Consider the following 20,195-nt stretch of genomic DNA (forward strand, 5'->3'; position numbering starts at 1 on the left):
GTCCCTGCAGGATAGGAAGAAGAGGAGTGCAGTGGATCATGCCTGCTAGCGGGCTCAGGGGATCGGGTGGCTCAGCTTCTCCTTCTCCCTGTTAAGAGGTCCGCGGCTGACACCCCCCCGAACGGGGGTTCCTCAGCCCAATGTCACGCCAGGTGTGAGTGAAACACAGAGGGGAAAGGAAGCCCAGACACTAGGGAAAGGTGGAAGAGGTGACTTCCTAATCTGGACTAGCGTTACCCTGTCTCCCCCTAACGTCCCTATACAGCCTCCCCAGCTGTCGCCGATCACGTGCCTCGCCCTATTATCCCTGGGGTAAGGCTAAAGCTGAGGGTGGAAGGAGATGAGCACTAGTAAACCTCCGCTAGCACTCTAAAGACAAAAAGGGGAAGACAACACAGGGAAATCATAACTTAGCTTTAGAAGAACTCCAACAGGGCACACGGCCTCAAGACTCCAAAGAGGACGTGATGCTGCTTCAGCCAAGATCCAAGTAGAAATGAGTATAACCGACGACGCCCACCTAGACACACCAGGTATATATATACACCCAGACTAAAGGGAGGTAGTAGCTGGGTCCTAAACACAGCCTCCTATCTAGGCAGCTGCCTGCATTGCCAAACGTGGAGATCTCCTGTAGATCATAGCAGGGTGATTGTCACCTCTGACACACCCGTGACACCCAGCCGGCGAGGGCTCTCGGCTCCAGCACCTGCCTCCTGCACAGGTTCTGGCCCAGTGTGCGCGCACTTCCGGTGGCGTCAGGGGAGTGCGCGGAAGGCAGGTTGCGAAATTTGAACCAGCCTATGCCTCATGTGCAGTAATGCAGCATTCATGATGTGACGCCGCTTCCCTCCATGATGAGCTCTTGGCATTACCAGCTCCCCCTGTTCCCCTAACGGGTGTGGAGCCAGCACAAGTAAGTGCACGATGTTATGTCGTTTGGGAGGGCTAGGCCTCTGGGCTGATTCTAGCTTCATGCCTTATACTGAAGCTGGGTCTAGAGCCTCATATTCTGAGGTTTGATTTCAAATATGCAGCAATGCCTCAGACCTCTAGGTTAAAGTTAGACCTCATGTCTGGGCTACATCTCATGATTTGACTCCAGTTTGTCGTATATTTAGGCTGCACAGGGCCTTATGATTGGGCTTCAGAGTTTGACTTATGCTGAGCATGTTTTCTCATTTTTGTTTGAATATACAAGTGCTGCAGTCTAGCAAATCCATCCATAGGAGGGCACATGGTGTTAATATAGTACATTGTCTCTGTGAAGTCTACCCTCCAGCTGTGCCTCATTAATTAGCTCCTTCAGGTGGGGCTAGTCTGACAATTGAGATGTACTACTCAAGGTGGAGGTTTATCCTGAGCTCAGTTGGATTACTCTCTGGAATGTAACTGAGTTTGGCCTCTTGTCTAGCTCCTTCAAGCATGACTGGTGCAGCATGGTGCATCATTGAGCACCCTTGCGCCTTATAAAGCCTCATAGTGCATCATTGTGCCTCTGTGCTTCATAGTACATCATTGTGCCTCTGTGCTTCATAGTACATCATTGTGACTGTGTGCTTCATAGTGCATCATTGTGCCTGTGTGCTTCATAGTGCATCATTGTGCCTGTGTGCTTCATAGTGCATCATTGTGCCTGTGCTTCATAGTGCATCATTGTGCCTCTGTACTTCATAGTGCATCATTGTGCCTCTGTGCTTCATAGTGCATCATTGTGCCTCTGTGCTTCATAGTGCATCATTGTGCCTGTGTGCTTCATAGTGCATCATTGTGCCTCTGTGCTTCATAGTGCATCATTGTGCCTCTGTACTTCTTAGTGCATCATTGTGCCTCTGTACTTCATAGTGCATCATTGTGCCTCTGTGCTTCATAGTGCATCATTGTGCCTCTGTGCTTCATAGTGCATCATTGTGCCTCTGTGCTTCATAGTGCATCATTGTGCCTCTGTGCTTCATAGTGCATCATTGTGCCTGTGTGCTTCATAGTGCATCATTGTGCCTCGGTACTTCATAGTGCATCATTGTGCCTCGGTACTTCATAGTGCATTATTGTGCATCTGTGCTTCATAGTGCATCATTGTGCCTCTGTACTTCATAGTGCATCATTGTGCCTCTGTACTTCATAGTGCATCTGTGCTTCATAGTGCATCATTGTGCCTCTGTGCTTCATAGTGCATCATTGTGCCTCTGTGCTTCATAGTGCATCGTTGTGCCTCTGTGCTTCATAGTGCATCGTTGTGCCTCTGTGCTTCATAGTGCATCGTTGTGCCTCTGTGCTTCATAGTGCATCGTTGTGCCTCTGTGCTTCATAGTGCATCGTTGTGCCTCTGTGCTTCATAATGCATCGTTGTGCCTCTGTGCTTCATAATGCACCATTGTGCCTCAAAAAGATAGCGGACTCAGGGGGATCGGGCGGCCCAGCTTCTCCTTCCCCTTGTCTAGAGGTTTGCGGTCGACACCCCACTAAAGGGGGATTCCTCAGCCAATGTAGCGCTGCTCCAGGCTTTTGAGCCGCTTCCCTCCGGCGAGGGCTTTCAGCTCCAGGGCAACCCTTCTGCACTCCGTAGACCCGGATTCAGTTGCGGGACGCAACTCCGGTGCCTATTTCCCACCGTACGCTTTTTGAAGAATCTAAAAGGTACAGTCAACGTGCGTTCCAGGATGGAACGCATGAAACAGAAAAAACGCCAGACAGGTAGTAAATAAGGAAGTACCTGTATCTGATTTGTCCTGCTGAGCTGCAGACTGTCTAAGATGGAGGATACTGGCAAAACAGAAACCCCATCAGAGCTGCCTGTGGTACACGTGAGTGGGGGTAGTTAGTAACTCCCTTGTGAGGGGGATTGAACTTTGCAGTACTTATGGTCATAAGGTTTCCCCACCCACCTAAATAAAAAGATGTGTAACTATATGTTTTTTAGGACAGGGGTCCCACTAACTCATCAATAGCAGTTAAAAAGAATAATAAGGAAAATATGGGGAAGCTGAAAAGATGTGGCAGGTTTCCAATTAATCAGAATTATGAAAGATATCTCCGTTACTCCATGAGAACCAGGGAGCAAACTCATCATTTCCAGCTTTGTCATCTTCCCTCAGCCTTAGCTCAGCGGGTTTTTACAAAACTGGTAGCGGAAATTGTAGCCCACTTAAAACAAACAGGGATTATCGTGGTTCCTTACCTCGACGATTTCCTTCTGTTGGCGGGTTCTAGTCAGGAGCTTCTAGATCACAAAGGTTTATGTTTCTACTCTTCAGAGGCTAGATTGGCTAATAAATTGGGACAAATCGGATCTAGATCCCGTGCCCAGAAAAGTCTTTTTGAGGGGTTACCTTAGACTCTCTCCTAAGAACCTCATTTCTACCCGTAGTGAAACAGAAATCATTAAGAAAAGAGAGATCAGTTCTCAAGGAGTCGTTGCTCTATCAGAAGTGCAATGAGGATCCTTGGATTGATGACGGACTGCATTCTATGTGGCAAGTGGAGACAGTTTCACGCCAGAAAACTATAAAAAGTGGTTCTGTCGGCCTGGGACAGGCCTCAGATATCCAAGACAAGGTGATGTCTCTGTCCGGTGTAGTAAGAAGATTCCTGGTAGGGTGGATTCTTCCAAAATCTCCAGGTGGGGGTAGCTTGGATCACTTTCCCGTCAGTAGTAATTACCACCGACGCGAATCAGTCGGGTTGGGGCGCCCACGTAGAAGGAAGGTTTTTCCAGGGGATCTGGTCACCAGAAATTTGCGCAAAATCCTTGAATTACTGGGAACTTCGAGCCGTATGGGAAGTCCTCAGTCACAACCGTCCACTAATAAAAAAACAAACAAAAAAAACGTGAAGGTCCTGTCGAACAACACAGTGACAATGGCTTTTCTACGTCACCAAGGAAGGCCAAGACATTCTCTACTTCAGGGTCTCGCTACAAAAATGTTTCTTTGGTGGAAAAGACTGTCTTATCAATATCTGCTGTCCACCTAGTGGGGGCCCAAAAATCAGGTGGCTGACTTCCTAAGCAAGCGGAAGATCTGTCCCATAGAATGGGAACTAAATATGCAGATTTTTTTCTCAGTCTGACCAGTCATTGTGGTACCCCACAAGTAGACCTTTTTGCGACTAGGGATAATACAGAAGTCAGGAAATTCTATTCCCTGAATCCCCGGGACAATTCAGAGGGGATAGATGCTTTATCCCAACAATGGAGCAAGGGCCTGTTAAATGGATTCCCACCGCTACCCTGGATTCCAAGAGCGTTAAGAAAGGTGCAGGAGGATCAGGCAAGAATAATATTGATAGTTCCCTTTTGGCCGAAGAGGAGCTAGTTTCCTCTCTTGGCAGAAGTGGCGCTGGAGGATCCAGTCCTGATCCCTGGAGAGGGGACCTTATACATCAGGGTCCAATTTTTGCCAAAATGTGGACAAATTACATCTTTCAGCATGGATCCTGAGAAACAGATCCTGAAGTCGTGGGGGCTTTCTGATCAAGTGATTACTGCCTTACAGGCCAGTCGTAAACCGGTCTCCTCAGCCATATATAAAAAGATCTGGAAGAGGTCCTGTTCGGAATATGGAGATGTAGCGATTGATATTTCTAACCCCGGTTTTCCAAAAATCTTAGATTTCTTACAAGCAGGGTTTAGCAAAGGATTAAGGCCAAGTACTCTGAGAGTCCAAGTTTCGGCCCTAAGCGCGTTCTTGGACACTCAATTGGCAGCTAATCCCTGGATAGTTAGATTTTCCATGGCACAGCAATCCTGGCCCTTAGCGCAGCTACACTGTGTGACGGCTATGAAGGAGAGTGAAGTCACTGCTCCCCGCGCACACAGTCCTGGCGTGGGGAGCAGTGACTTCCGGCAGCTGATCTCTCCATGTGAGCCGCGCATGGCAGTGACGTTATGCGCGACTCACATGGAGAGATTAGAGCGGGCAGACCGGACGCAGCGCTGGAGGAGAGAGAAGAAAGGTGAGTAGGAGTGTTTATTTTTTTTATGTGCAGCCTGATGGGGATTAGGGGGACCACGCATACTAGGATAAGGATGAGGGGGCCATACATACCAGGGTAAGTATGAGGGGCCATACATAACAGGATAAAGATGAGGGGGCCATACATACCAGGATAAGGATGAGGGGTGCCATGCATACCAGGATAGGGATTAGGGGTGCCATCCATACCAGGATGGGGATTAGGTGTGCCATGCATACCAGGATAGGGATTAGGGGTGTCATGCATACCAGGATAGGGATTAGGGGTGCCATCCATACCAGGATGGGGATTAGGTGTGCCATGCATACCAAGATAGGGATTAGGGGTGTCATGCATACCAGGACGGGGATTAGGGGTGCCATGCATACCAGGACGGGGATGAGGGGGTGCCATGCATACCAGGACGGGGATGAGGGGGTGCCATGCATACCAGGACGGGGATGAGGGGGTGCCATGCATACCAGGACGGGGATGAGGGGTGCCAGGCATACCAGGATAGGGATGGGGACCACGTATAAAAGGAAGGAGGGGGCATATATACCAGGATAGGGGATATTGTCAGAATTGGGGGATATTACCCCTATACCAGTCTCAGCAGAAGACCCCCTCCCCCTTAAAAGTGCATCATGAACACATTTTTTTCTTTTTTTTTTTCCCTCCTCTAAAACCTAGGTGCGTCTTATGGTCCGGTGCGTCTTACAGTCCGAAAAATACGGTATTTATTTTGTTACAAAAATATTTAAACACAGGTTGTAATGTAATTCGATTTGTGTTGTGATGCATCAACACTAAATAGTTGGTGAAGTGAAGTGTGAAAAATATAGGCATAAATTAAATTTATGGGATCAAATAAGTAAAAATTGGCATGTGCATATGTATTCACCCCTTTTGCTATGATGCCCCTAAACATTTCTGGTGCAAGCAATTACCTTCACAAGACACATGGTTAGTGAAAGGAAGTCCACCTGTGTGCAATTTAAGTGTCACATGGTCTGTCAGTATATACACACCTTTTCAGAAAGGCCACAGAATCTGCAACACCATTAAGTAAAGCCCCCGTCTCACACAGCGAGATCGCTGCTGTGTCACGGTTTTGATGACGCAACAGCGACCTCACCAGCGATGTCGCTATGTGTGACACTTTGCAACGATCAGGCCCCTGCTGTGAGGTCGCTGATCGCTGCAAAGCGTCCTGGACCATTTTTTGGTCGTTGCCCTCCCGCTGGTCAGCACACATCGCTGTGTGTGACCAGCGGGAGCAGCGATCAGGCTGGTAACCATGATAAACATCGGGTCACTAGGGGCACACGCGCACCTAGTAACCCGTTGTTTATCATGGTTACAACTCTGCTAAGGTGAGCGGTAACCTCCCGCTCACTGTAGCAGAGTGGTAACCATGATAAACAACGGGTTACTAGGTGCGCGTGTGCCCCTAGTAACCCGATATTTACCATGGTTACCAGCCTGCTCCTGCTTCAGCAGGCTCGTAACCAGGAGAAGGACATCGTGGAAAGATTCTTTCCACGATGTCGCTGCTCCGCTGATCGTTGGTGAGCGTGCCTGTTTGACAGCTCACCAGCGACCACATAGCGACGCAGCAACGATCCCTGACAGGTTGTATCGTTGTCGGGATCGTTGCAGCGTCGCTAAGTGTGACGGGGCCTTTAGAGACACCACTAACCAAACAACACTATGAAGACCAAGAAGATCTCCAAACAAATCAGGGATAAAGTTGTTAAAAAGTACAAGTTAGGATTGGGTTATAAAAAAAAAATATCCCAATCTCTGATGACCCCCTGGAGAATCATCAAATCCATTACCATTAAAATGGAAAGAACATGGTACCACAACAAACCTGTCAAGAGAGGGTAGGCCACCAAAACTCCAAGCCCAGGCAAGGAGGGCATAAATCAGAGAGATGGCACAGAGATCAAAAGTAACCCTGAAGGATGTAACGGGTCTGGGAGGCGGAACCTCTGAGCTACTATACAAGGGGGCGGTCCTTGTAAGGGAGCGGGTGGCGACCAGGGAGGACGGGCAGGCAGTCACAGCAGGTGACCGGGACAGTCTCTGAGTGAACGGGTTGGAGGTCACGGCAAGTGACCGGGGCAGTCTCTGGAAGAACGGGCAGGAGGTCACGGCAAGTGACCGGGGCAGTCTCTGGAAGAACGGGCAGGAGGTCACGGCAAGTGACCGGGGCAGTCTCTGGAAGAACGGGCAGGAGGTCACGGCAAGCGACCGGGGCAGTCTCTGGAAGAACGGGCAGGAGGTCACGGCTAGTGACCGGGGCAGTCTCTGGAAGAACGGGCAGGAGGTCACGGCTAGTGACCGGGGCAGTCTCTGGATGAAGGGTAGGTACGACCCGTGATGGCAGAGCCTCCAGGTAGGCTAGCAGGCGGATGACAGATGAGTGCTCCCAGGTGAGCAAGCGAGAGTCTCTGGAATGGCAGGTGGTCACAGCTCGTGACGGCGGAGCCTCCAGGTAGGCTAGCGGGCAGGTACCAGGTGTGCGCTCCCAGGTGAGCGGGCAGGAGTCTCTGGAATGGCAGGTGGTCACAGCACGTGACGGCGGAGCCTCCAGGTAGGCTAGCAGGCAGGTAACAGGTGTGCGCTCCCAGGTGAGCGGGCAGGCTGGTCATTAGACAGACTGACAGGAGTTGGAAGGCAGACCGTCGGACCTCAGGCAAGCAGGCAGGTAGAAGATGTGCGCTCCCAGGTGAGCGGGCAAGCTGGTCCTTAGACAGACTGACAGGAGTTAGGAAGGCAGACCGTCGGACCTCAGGCTGGCAGGCAGGTAGCAGGAAAATCAGGCAGGAGTTAGACAGCAGACTGGCAGGTATCAGGAAACTGGCAACGGGACCTGAGGGCTGAAGCAGAGTAGTGAACTGTGCTACAACATTGCTCGGGCACCTCCAATTTGGAGGAGGTGCCTTTTATATGGGAGGTCCTCCGGCAATTGGCCGGGGACTCCTTAGGACGGCGCGCGCGGTCCCTTTAAGAGAGGGGGAGCGCGCGCGCGCCCTAAGGACACTACCGGGGAAGGAGCGCGCGCCGGAAGCAGCGAGGAGAGCAGCGCTGGAGGACGCCGCGCCAGGAGCGGAGAGGTGAGAGGGACGGCGTCTCTGCCTAGAACGGGGCAGAGACGCCGATGCTACAAAGGAGCTGCAGAGTTCCCAAGCAGAGACTTGGATCTGTCCATACGACCACAATAAGCTGTACACTCCATAGAGGTGACCTTTATTGTAGAGTGTGCAGAAAAAAGCCCTTACTTGCATACAAAAATTGTGAGACTTGTTTTGAGTTTGCCAAGAGACTTCCCAAATGAATGGACAAAGGTGCTGTGGTCAGAGGAGACCAAAATTGAACGTTTTGGCCACCAAGGTGAACGCTAGGTCTGGTGCCAAACCAACACAGCTCATCACCCCAAGAACACCACCCCCAGTGTGAAAAATAGAGGTGGCAGCATCATGCTTTAGGGATGTTTTTCGGCAGCAGGGATTGAGAAAATGGTCTAAGTCGAGGGGAAGATGGATGGTGCAAAATACAGGGATATTCTTGAGCAAAACCTGTTTCAGTCTGTCAGTGATTTGAGACTGGGACGGAGGTTCACTTTCCAACAAGACAATGACCTAAAGCTCGAGTGGTTTAAGGGGAAACGTGTAAATGTTTTGGAATGGCCTAGTCAAAGCCCAGACCTTAATCCAACTGCGAAACTGTGGTCAGATAAATCCATTACATGCGTAACATGCCTAATGCTACAAGAAATGCACAAATGGTTGTTCCCAAAATTTAAGTTATCAGCTTAAAAAGAATAAGGATTGGCTCAGTGGAACCCCCCCCCCCACAGGTTGGACTCTCAAATATGAGACAGTAGATAGGTAATAACTTTAACCCCTTATCCCTTGAAGGTGGTTTGCACGTTAATGACCAGGCCAATTTTTACAATTCTAACCACTATCACTTTATGAGGTAATAACTTTGGAACGCTTTAACGGATCCCACTGATTCTGAGACTGTTTTTTCGTGACATATTATACTTCATGATAGTGATAACATTTCTCCGATATGACTTGCGTTTGTGAAAAAAATCTAAAATTTGTCGAAAAGTTTGAAAATTTCACAATTTTCAAAATTTGAATTTTCAGGCCCTTAAATCAGAGAGATATGTCACACAAAATAGTTAATAAATAACATTGCCCACATGTCTACTTTACATCAGCACAATTTTGGAACCAAAATGTTTTTTTGTTAGGAAGGTATAAGGATTAAAAGTTGACCAGCAATTTCTCATTTTTCCAACAAAATTTACAAAACCATTTTTTAGGGACATCACATCACATTTGAAGTGACTTTGAGGGGCCTATATGACAGAAAATACCCAAAAGTGACACCATTCTAAAAACTGCACCCCTCCAGGTGCTCAAAATCACATTCAAGAGGTTTATTAACCGATCAGGTGCTTCACAGGAATTTTTGGAATGTGGAAGAAAACAATGAACTGTTACGCTCACGCCCGGACTGACTGGCGTGAGCGTGATTAGTGATCCCACTGTACCATAAACCGATGAGTGCCTGGAGGGGCGTAACTACAGTTAGGTCCATATATATTTGGACAGAGACAACATTTTTCTAATTTTGGTTCTAGACATTACCACAATGAATTTTAAACAAAACAATTCAGATGCAGTTGAAGTTCAGACTTTCAGCTTTCATTTGAGGGTATCCACATTAAAATTGGATGAGGGGTTATGGAGTTTCAGCTCCTTAACATGTGCCACCCTGTTTTTAAAGGGACCAAAAGTAATTGGACAATTGACTCCAAGGCTATTTCATGGACAGGTGTGGGCAATCCCTTCGTTATGCCATTCTCAATTAAGCAGATAAAAGGCCTGGAGTTGATTTGAGGTGTGGTCCTTGCATTTGGAAGGTTTTGCTGTGAAGTAAACAAGCGGTCAAAGGAGCTCTCCATGCAGGTGAAACAAGCCATCCTTAGGCTGAGTTTACACGATGCGTTTTTCATGCGTTTCCGCGGCGTTTTTGCAGTTGCGTAAACGCCGCGGAAACGCATGAAAAACGCATGGTAGAAGGGCAGCAATGTTCCCCAATGGAAATCCGCATGTGCTGTGCCCATGATGCGGATTTTTCCGCAGCGTAAACGCTGCGGTCAAAAATCCGCAGCATGTCAATTAATTTTGTGGAAACGCTGCTCTTTTGCCGCCATTGACTTGCATTAGACCGCATGGAATCCGCATCACTGTATATGTTGATGCGCTTTTCATGCGGTCTAATGTGCGGATGGTACCCGGGTGTGGATGAGAGGACTCTCATCCAGACCCAGGTACCATTAAAAAAAAAGAATAAAATAAAAAATATATATGTTCTCACCTTCTGACGGCCCGCGCTGCGTCCTGCCGGCTTCCCGCGCACTTCGCGGTTGAATGAAGGACCTTCGCTGACGTCAGAGTCATGTGACGGGTCACGTGACGCTGACGTCGGAAGGTCCTACAGTCTTCACTGCCGGCAGCCGGGACCGATGAAGCAGGACACCGGGGGCCATCAGATGGTAACGTATAGATTTATTTTTTGACATCACACACTATAAATCCATGCAACCGGCATGGATTTATATATAGTGTGAAGTTGACAAGCACTTTCCAAGTGATGCTAAAATCGCTTGGGAAGCGCTTGTCAACCCGCATGCGGAAATGAAAGTGAAGACCGCTTCATTTCCGCATGTCCCTGGCAGGAAACCGCATGTACAATCCGCATGCGTTTTTTCCTGCCAGAGAGATGCAGAAACGCTCGGGAAAAAATCCTGAGCATTTCTGCATCGTGTGCACATACCCTTAAGCTGCAAAAACAGAAAAAACCCATCCAAGAAATTGCTACAATATTAAGAGTGGCAAAATCTACAGTTTGGTACATCCTGAGAAAGAAAGAAAGCACTGATGAACTCATCAATGCAAAAAGACCTGAGAGCCCACAGAAGACAACAGTGGTGAATGATCGCAGAATAATCTCCATGGTGAAGAGAAACCCCTTCATAACTGCCAACCAAGTGAACAACACTCTCCAGGAGGTAGGCGTATCAATATCCAAATCTACCATAAAGAGAAGACTGCATAAAAGTAAATACAGAGGGTTCACTGCACGGTGCAAGCCACTCATAAGCCTCAAGAATAAAAAGGCTAGATGGGACTTTGCTAAAAAAACATCTAAAAAGCCAGCACAGTTCTGGAAGAACATTCTTTGGACAGATGAAACCAAGATCAACCTCTACCAGAATGATGGAAAGAGAAAAGCATGGCGAAGGAGTGGTACAGCTCATGATCCAAAAGCATACCACATCATCTGTAAAACACGGCGGAGGCAGTGTGATGGCTTGGGCATGCATGGCTGCCAGTGGCACTGGGTCACTAGTGTTTATTGATGATGTGACACAGGACAGAAGCAGCCGAATGAATTCTGATGTATTCAGAGCCATACTGTGTGCTCAGATCCAGCCAAATGCAGCCAAACTGATTGGTCGTTGTTTCATACTACAGATGGTCAATGACCCAAAACATAAAGCCAAAGCAACCCAGGAGTTTATTAAAGCAAAGAAGTGGAATATTCTTGAATGGCCAAGTCAGTCACCTGATCTTAACCCAATTGAGCATGCATTTCACTTGTTAAAGACTAAACTTCAGACAGAAAGGCCCACAAACAAACAGCAACTGAAAACCACCGCAGTGAAGGCCTGGCAGAGCATCAAAAAGGAGGAAACACAGCGTCTGGTGATGTCAATGAGTTTAAGACTTCAGGCAGTCATTGTCAACAAAGGGTTTTCAACCAAGTACTAGAAATGAACATTTTATTTACAATTATTTAATCTGTCCAATTACTTTTGGTCCCTTTAAAAACAAAATGGCACATGTTAAGGAGCTGAAACTCCTAAACCCTTCATCCAATTTTAATGTGGATACCCTCAAATGAAAGCTGAAAGTCTGAACTTCAACTGCATCTGAATTGTTTTGTTTAAAATTCATTGTGGTAATGTCTAGAACCAAAATTAGAAAAATGTTGTCTCTGTCCAAATATATATGGACCTAACTGTAAGTATCAACCCTATCCGACCAAGATCGCACGGCAGCTTAGTCGACTCCGTGGACCAAGGAGGAACCGAGCAGAGGGACCGGGTGCGACTCCAGGTCAGACCCCGGTCACAGTTGTTGACCCACACCGGGGAATGCAGGAACAGGCAGGTTAGACTGGCATACAGGCAGGTGGGTATTGGCAAGTACGGATGGTATGCAGACAGGTGGGCACTGGCAAGCACGGCTGGTATGCAGACAGGTGGGCACTGGCAAGCACGGCTGGTATGCAGACAGGTGGGCACTGGCAAGCACGGCTGGTATGCAGACAGGGAGATACTGGCAAGCATGGCTGGAGTGCAGACCGGGAGGTACTAGCAGGATGGAGCGCAGGCTGGATAGGGTCCAGTACAGACTGGGAGACAGGTACAGAGCCGCAGATGCGGTAGACAAGCAGAGTAAAGCGAAACCGCCGGAGCGGAGGACAAGGCAGAGCAGAGAGGAACCGCCGGAGCGGAGGACAAGGCAGAGCAGAGAGAAACCGCAGGTGCGGTGGACAAGGCAGAGCAGAGTGGAGCCGCCGGAGCGGTGGGCAAGGCAGAGCAGAGAGAAGCCGCCGGAGCGGTGGGCAAGGCAGAGCAGAGAGAAGCCGCCGGAGCGGTGGGCAAGGCAGAGCAGAGAGAAACCACTGGTGCGGTGAGCAAGGCAGAGCAGAGTGAAGCCGCCGGAGCGGTGGTCAAGGCAGAGCAGAGAGAAGTAGCCGGAGCGGTGGGCAAGGCAGAGCAGAGAGAAACCGCCGGTGCGGTGAGCAAGTCAGAGCAGAGAGAAGCCGCCGGAGCGGTGGGTAAGTCAGAGCAGAGAGAAGCCGCCGGAGCGGTGGGTAAGTCAGAGCAGAGAGAAGCCGCCGGAGCGGTGGGGCAAGTCAGAGCAGAGAGAAACCGCAGGTGCGGTGGACAAGGCAGAGAGGACAGGGCTCTGTTCACATGGAACAGACTGGAAAATACAGGAAGATACGGAGGAAGGGAAAAGGGACAAGCAGAACCAGATACACACAAGGTACTTCCTATGAAGTAGCGAGTGGACACAAAACTCACAAACAGAAGTACAGAGACAAGGAGTTGGAGTTAGGTGTAGGTTCAAACACTGCAGGAAAAGGGAGGGAACGGACATAGAGACAAACAGGTAACAGGCTAGGAGACAGTTCAGACAGGAACTGACACTGCAACGAGATACAGGAACGAGCCTGGGTATACAGCCCCCCAGAGATGGTGGAAAAGGACAAGAAGTCACAGATAACAGGTCTGGGTATGCAGCCCCCAGAGATGGAAGAAACAGAACTGGACCTGGCAACTTCAGAGAAAAGGAGCACACTGAATGTTAGTTTTGCTCAGGCACCTCCTACTGGGTGGAGGGGGTTTAAATATCCAGAGACTCACAGCAATAGGCTGGAGACGCATTAGGGGTGCGCCCACAGCAGCTATAAGAATCAGGAAGTAACCGGGCCGCCGCCGTAAGCAGTTAATCAAGAGACATGCACACAGCATGAACTGGAGCAAGATTTGCAGGCGGGACTGACAGGTAAGATTGCGGTCTTGCATAGTGGGAGGTGGTGCACTATGCAAGCACGCCGCCAGGGATGTTACATGAACATTTAACTTCTTTCACAAAAATGTAAGTTTAGACCCAAATTTTTTTATTTTCACAAGAGTAAGGCTGTGTGCCCACGATGCGTTTTTTAAGCATTTCCACAGTGCAATTCCGCTGCAGCAACGCTCAAAAAACCGCTTGGTACAAGGCCTGCCATGTTCCACAATGATAATCCGCATGTGCTGTGCACATGCTGCGGAAATTTCCGCTGCGGGTTATCATTGCGGAAAAAAACGCAGCACTACCAATTATTTTGTGGAAGCGCTGCGTTTTCGCCGCCGTTGACTTGCACTGGAACGCATGGAATCCGCATCACTGCATCTCTACATGCAGAATCCAAGCGTTTCAATGTGCGGATGGTACCCAGGTCTGGAGGAGAGGAGACTCTCCTCCGGACCCGGGTACCATAGAACCTGTAAAAAAAAGAATAAACTAAAAAATAAAGATTATATTTACCTTCTGATGGCCCCCGGAGTCCTTGTCTTCACTTGCTGGCAGATCGCGGTGGACTGAAGGACCTGCGACCGCTGACGTCAGCAGGTCCTTCAGTGTACTGCGATCTGCCGGCAAGCCAGGACGGATGGAATAAAGACTCCGGGGGCCATCAGAAGGTAAGTATAGATTTATTTTTTAACATTCTTTACGGTCACACTATATAAATCCATTCTGTTTGCATGGATTTATATAGTGTGACCAAGTTGTCAAGCACTTTCCAAGTGATGCTAAAATCTCTTGGAAAGCGCTTGTCAATCCGCATGCGGAAATGCATGTGAAGAACGCTTCACATCCGCATGTTCCTGGCAGGAAAAATGCATGTACAATCCACATGCGTTTTTTCTGCCAGGAAGATGCAGAAACGCTCAGGAAAAAATACGGAGCATTTCTTCATTGTGGGTGTGGGCACATAGCCTAACAGGGAAAAATGGACCCCAAAATTTGTTGTGAAATTTCTCATGAGCACGCCAATACCCCATATGTGGAGGAAAACCACTGTTTGGGCGCACGGCAGGGTTTGGAAGGGAAGGAGCACCATTTGACTTTTTTGAATGTGGAAACTAGGGAACTTATCTAGATGTGTAGCGAGCACCTTGAACCAAGAGGTGCTTCACATAAGTTTATAATGTATAGCCGTGAAAATAAAAAAAAAAAAAAATCAAACTTTTTCTACAAAAATGATCTTTTAATCCCAAATTCTTTATTTTCACAAGGGTAAAATGCGGGGAAAATACAGTGTTTGGGCGCACGGTAGGGTTCAGAAGGAAGAAGCATTGTGTGACTTTTTGAACGCAAAATTGGTGTTCAAAATCGAGAGAGGATGCCATGTCGTGTTTGGAGAGCTCCTGATGCGCCTAAAGAGTAGGAACCCACACAATTGGCCCCATTTTGGAAACTACACCCCTCAAGGATTTTATCAATGGGTATAGTGAACATTTTTAACCCAGAGTTACGACACAGAATTTGATAACATTAGATCATCATAATAAGTTGTCATTAGTCTTGAGCGCAAGTGCTCGCTACTTGAGTTTGTGTTGGGTACTCGGGTATGCACTAAGTCTTTGCATTGCGTTTAATTCCATTTTTTGCTTGCTGGTATAATGATAAAGCACCGTTTTTAGCTTCTTTTTTTACTGTGTTCACTAAAGGGGTTAGCTAGTGGGACAGTTTTATAGGTTAGGTCGTTCAGGATACAGCGATACCAAATATGTGTACTGTTATTTTTTTTTCATAATAATATTTATTTATGGGTACAGTATATTTTTTTCCTTTTTTTTTTTTTATTTTTTTTTTTATATTTTTACAATATTTTTTTCACTTTTGACACTTTTTTATTTTTACACATTGTCCCACTATGGGACTTTCACTTTTTGCAGGTTGATCACTTGTATGGCATAGAGATGCAGCAGCAGCAGCATCTCTATGCTTTCCAGGCTGTCAGCCTGCATGCAGAAGTTACTTTGATCGTACAGTGCGCACGATCAAAGTAAGTTCCTGATGCCTGGTGATCCGGTTGTTGTCATTTTACACAGCGTGGGATCCCGACTGAAGGTAAGAGGGGCTCTGCTTGCTCCTGGAATGCTGTAACGGACTTCGATCGCAGAATTTCAGGCGTTAATGTTAAAAAATGCTGTGTTGAACAGGCAATCTCTGCCTGTGTCACAGCTGTCTAACAGCCGTGACACTGGCAGGCTCGCGACAGTGAATGAAACGCCAAAATATTCGGCGAACACCCGAGCGTGCTTTCCAAAAGAGTTAATGATACATAGTCGCTCAACACTAGATACTATGATAATGGCACTTAGGCTTTTCACCTCAAAGTAAGTCTTAAACCCTCAAAACTGAACTTGAACTATTTAGACTTTCATAAAGGGACTCAGCCCCTATACAAATCATACTGGTACAATATATTTTAGTAAATGTGCTGGAGAGAAACAGTTTTATCACATATATAAATAAAAAGGCTTTGGTGCACCCTTGGCGTAGCCAAGGGCTCAGTGCACATATCCATCCCCTCAATTACAAGAACTCTGTCTCTGCACACATAGCCACTGAGTATGCAGGAGCTCGGCATGACAGGCATGATAATACACCCTTTCCATCTTCACCCCTGAGGAGGCCACAGAGTTGTGGAGATAAAAGTGATGTCCATTCCTCATTTCAGCATACCTTCTTCATAGGTTTCTTTTCCCCATTTACCATTTAATCTTTAATTTCCACTTCTTATACTTACCTCATGTAATACCTTCATGATCATTCTTTTTATCGTGCTTTTAGCACTATTTGGGCAATATATGTACATTATCCTTGCATATTCATATTGAGCTCATTTTGTTAAGCTCAAGGACATTTTAAAGTATTCATACACATACAGATGTTACAGTTTATTATACAACAAGGTTTTTATTGGATTGTAATGTATTATCATGATTTTGGGGTATTTTCAGTCACATCATCTCATATTTTACAATCCTCTTTATGGCTTTGCATTTTCTATAATCCTAAGAATTTATATTGTATCAGGTAGATAAGTGTAAGCGGTAGCCCTATTATGGGCACTCCTTGTCAGTCAATTGGTGTTTATTAATTGTTTTTAAATTTGTATGTTTTCAGTGTTCCCTTTTGTTATTTATAATAAAGTTGTCATATTTGGTGACCCCATAGTGTTTGCATATTTCTTCACCATATTTACAAGTTTGTAATTATGTGCTTGGCTAATCCCAACCTATTTGGTAGTGCCATCGGGCATCTGGTTTGTTTGCCATAAAGCCCAACGTGCAGAGACCAAAGACATCATTTGCGGTGCAGGGGCGGCGCTGGTCTATGCACACTTGTTATTCTGACAATGCCTTCTGGTGCTGGCAAGTCGTTCCTGCTGATCTGAGCTGGCAATGGAAAGCGAGCTGTCAATGTGCACACTGCACAGGGACTAGCCCAGCCCATGAAACGAGCATCACTGATGACGCTTCGCTTAAGGGAGGGGACAGGTGCTGCAGCAGCGACCACAGCCTCTGCCCCCTGATAACACTTTATTTGAGTATCGCAGCATGCACTGTGAATCTGAAACAAAGAATCATCAAAAAGGAAAAAAGGTAAAAGGAAAAAACTCAAGTATATTATTACAAAATAGTTTAGATTATGGAGGAAAATTACTTTGGTCCACCCCCTTGGTGGTTATCACTCACCTGAGTTGAAATCTGTCGAAATTACCTCCTCTTTACACTGCTGGATAACTACTTCAATTATCTCATCACTTGTCACAACTTCATTTTTAATCTCAGTCAGATATTCATCCTAATTGCCAAAACACAGGAGAAATCATGCAAATAAAGTATAAAACATTAATAACCACTGACCACAATGACAAAATATTAGAAGCGAATGGTCACCTGAAAAAACAAGAATCATATCTACCTGATAAACCTCCAGACAACTGTCCTCTTCCTCAGGACTCTTCTGCGTAAGAATTGGGGAGAATTCCTCTGGGATGTTCTCCATACTATATGGCTCTGTAAAAGAGGCAAGAACAGACATTTTTGGTTACCTGCTAAACTACTAGGGCTCGATTGGACAAGCGTATGATGTGAGCATGTACGGCACAGACGTCACATGGACCCATTATAGCCAGTGTACACGGCCAAATTTCTACACTGACCAATGGAGGAAATAAACAAATGAATCACATCATGTACTATGCTGGACCGATTTATGGACTACAATAATGCATGTTCAGTGGCATGTAAAAGTTTAGGCACCCCTAGTCAAAATTTCTGTTATTGTGAACAGTTAAGCAAGTTGAAGATGAAATGATCACTAAAAGGTCTAAAGTTATATATGACACATTCCCTTTGTATTTTAGGCGAAAAAAAAAAAAAGATATATATTGTGACAAAGTCACTGGTAGTATGTCAGAAGGGAGGTATGTGTCGCTGAGACTCTTAGCCTCGGTGATGTGAAAATATGCAAGTTCTCCTGCACAGTTCGTGCAGAGAGAGTTAATAGAACCACTTTTACAAGGGAATGTTTTCAATAGAAAACGAAGTGCAGGGTGGGATGTTATCCACCATCCCTCCAATCAGGGGAGTGTCTGGGCTTTAAATAGACAGCCCTGACACTCGGATGTGTTCAGTGTGTGGAAGTAAGCTCCTGAGAGAGAGGATTGTGATTGTGCTAAAACTGGATCGTGTGCTATTGCTGACCCTGAGAGGCCAGACCTCGGCCGTAGTAAGGACTGTACTGTACCTTTTTGTTTTCTGTTATGCCCGAAAGGCTAAGTTTATGTTTTGTACTTGGTGGTTTATACTGCTTCTTATAATAAACAACCAAGTCATTTAATGAGACAGTGTCCTGTATCAAACTCAGAGTGCCGGAGAGCGAGAGATTCTACCACAATAAATATATATATATAATGTCATTTTTCACATTTTAAAAATTACAAAAAGTAAAGTGGGCAGATGCAAAAGCTTGGGCACCCTTGGAGATTTATGTGCTCAGATAACTTTGACCAAGGTTTCAGACATTAATTAGCCTGTTTGGCTTATGGCTTGTTCACTATCATTGTTCGGTAAGGCCAGGTGATGCAAATTTCACAGCTCTATAAAAACCCAGCCTCCTCTACCCTTGTGCCAAAAAACAGCAGCCATGGGTTCTTCTAAGGAGATGCCTAGCACTCTGAAAATGGTGGAGGCCCACAAAGAAGAAGAAGGCTATAAGACGAAAGCAAAGCGTTTTCAAGTTGCGCTTTCCTCAGTTCGAAATATAATAAGAAATAGCAGTTAATAGGAACAGTGGAGGTCAAGATAAGGTCTGGAAGACCAAGCAAAATTTCAGTGAGAGCTGCTCGTAGGATTGCTAAAGAGGCAAATGAGAACCCCCGGTTGACTGCAAAAGACCTTCAGAAAGATTTAGCAGACTCTGGAGTTGTGATACATTGTTCTCCTGTTCAGACACCTGCACAAAAATGTCCTTAATGGAAGAATCATTAGAAGAAAACCTTTCCTGCGCCCTCACCATAAAATTCAGCGTCAGAAGTATGCAAAAGAAAATCTAAAGAGGCCTGATGCATTTTGGAAACAAGTCCTGTGGACCGATGAGGTTAAAATAGTACTCTTTGGCCACAATGATCTAAGGTATGTGTGGAGAAAAAAGGGCACAGAATTTAAGGAAAAGAACATCTCACCAACCATTAAGTATGGGTGGATCAATCACATTTTCAAGGGTAAAGTGAAGATTGGATTCAATGAAATTTTAACAAATTCTTGATGCAAACATAACACCATCTGTAAAAAGGCTGAAGTTGAAAAGAGGATGGCTTCAACAAATGGATAATGATCCTAAACACACGTCAAAATCCACAATAGACTACCTGAAAAGGTGCAAGCTAAAGGTTTTAAAATGGCCCTCACAGTCCCCTCATATGTGTTACGGATGGTGAAACCACTGTGAGGTGGTACAAGGAGGAACAGGAGGGGCGTAACTAGGGCCTCACCCGGACAGAACCTTGCTATATGGCGGCTTAGTCGACTCCGTGAGCCAAGGAAGGACCGAGGAGGTGGGCCATGTGCTACTCCGGGACCGACCTCGTGTGAGAGCAGGTCGACTCCCACGGGACTAATGACAGGTGCTGACTGGTACGGCAGATAGGCAGGTAGATGAGCAAGGCTGGTAGGTGCGTAGGTAGGTTGGTAGGCTCGGCTGGTAGAAAGGCTGACGGGCACAGCAGGTAGGCAAGCTGACGGGCATGGCTGGAAAACAGGCAGGCGGGCACGGCTCATAGACAGGCTGACGGGCAGAACTGTGACCTGAGGGCTGGAGAGAGTGTTAGCACACAAACAACAACATTGCAGAGGCACCTCCATTTTGAGGGAGGTGCCTTAAATAGAGGCTGTCCTCCGGCGATTGGCCGGGGACATTTTAGGACAGCGGGCATGGCCCCTTTAAGAAGCAAGGAGTGCGCGAGCCCTAAGCACAGTGCTCAGGGATCTGCGCACAGAGCGCGCACCCCGG

At 46.8% G+C, this 20,195-nt stretch overlaps 1 protein-coding gene across 5 annotated transcripts in view; it reads right to left on the reverse strand.

The window, feature by feature from the left end:
* Positions 1–20,195, reverse strand: part of LOC141197244 (gastrula zinc finger protein XlCGF66.1-like) — a 135,314-nt gene that overhangs the window by 24,863 nt on the left and 90,256 nt on the right. For all 5 annotated transcript variants that reach the window (XM_073662649.1, XM_073662646.1, XM_073662647.1 and 2 more), the window contains 2 exons: positions 17,604–17,698; positions 17,375–17,483 (listed from right to left, as the gene is read on the reverse strand). In XM_073662649.1, coding sequence (XP_073518750.1) covers positions 17,375–17,483; positions 17,604–17,698 — 204 coding nt within the window. The remainder of the gene's footprint in view (positions 1–17,374; positions 17,484–17,603; positions 17,699–20,195) is intronic.

The sequence above is a fragment of the Phyllobates terribilis genome, unplaced genomic scaffold, assembly GCF_046119375.1.
Source record: "Phyllobates terribilis strain yellow unplaced genomic scaffold, ASM4611937v1 Scaffold_80__1_contigs__length_6766528, whole genome shotgun sequence".
In the NCBI taxonomy this organism is placed as follows: Eukaryota; Metazoa; Chordata; class Amphibia; order Anura; family Dendrobatidae; genus Phyllobates; species Phyllobates terribilis.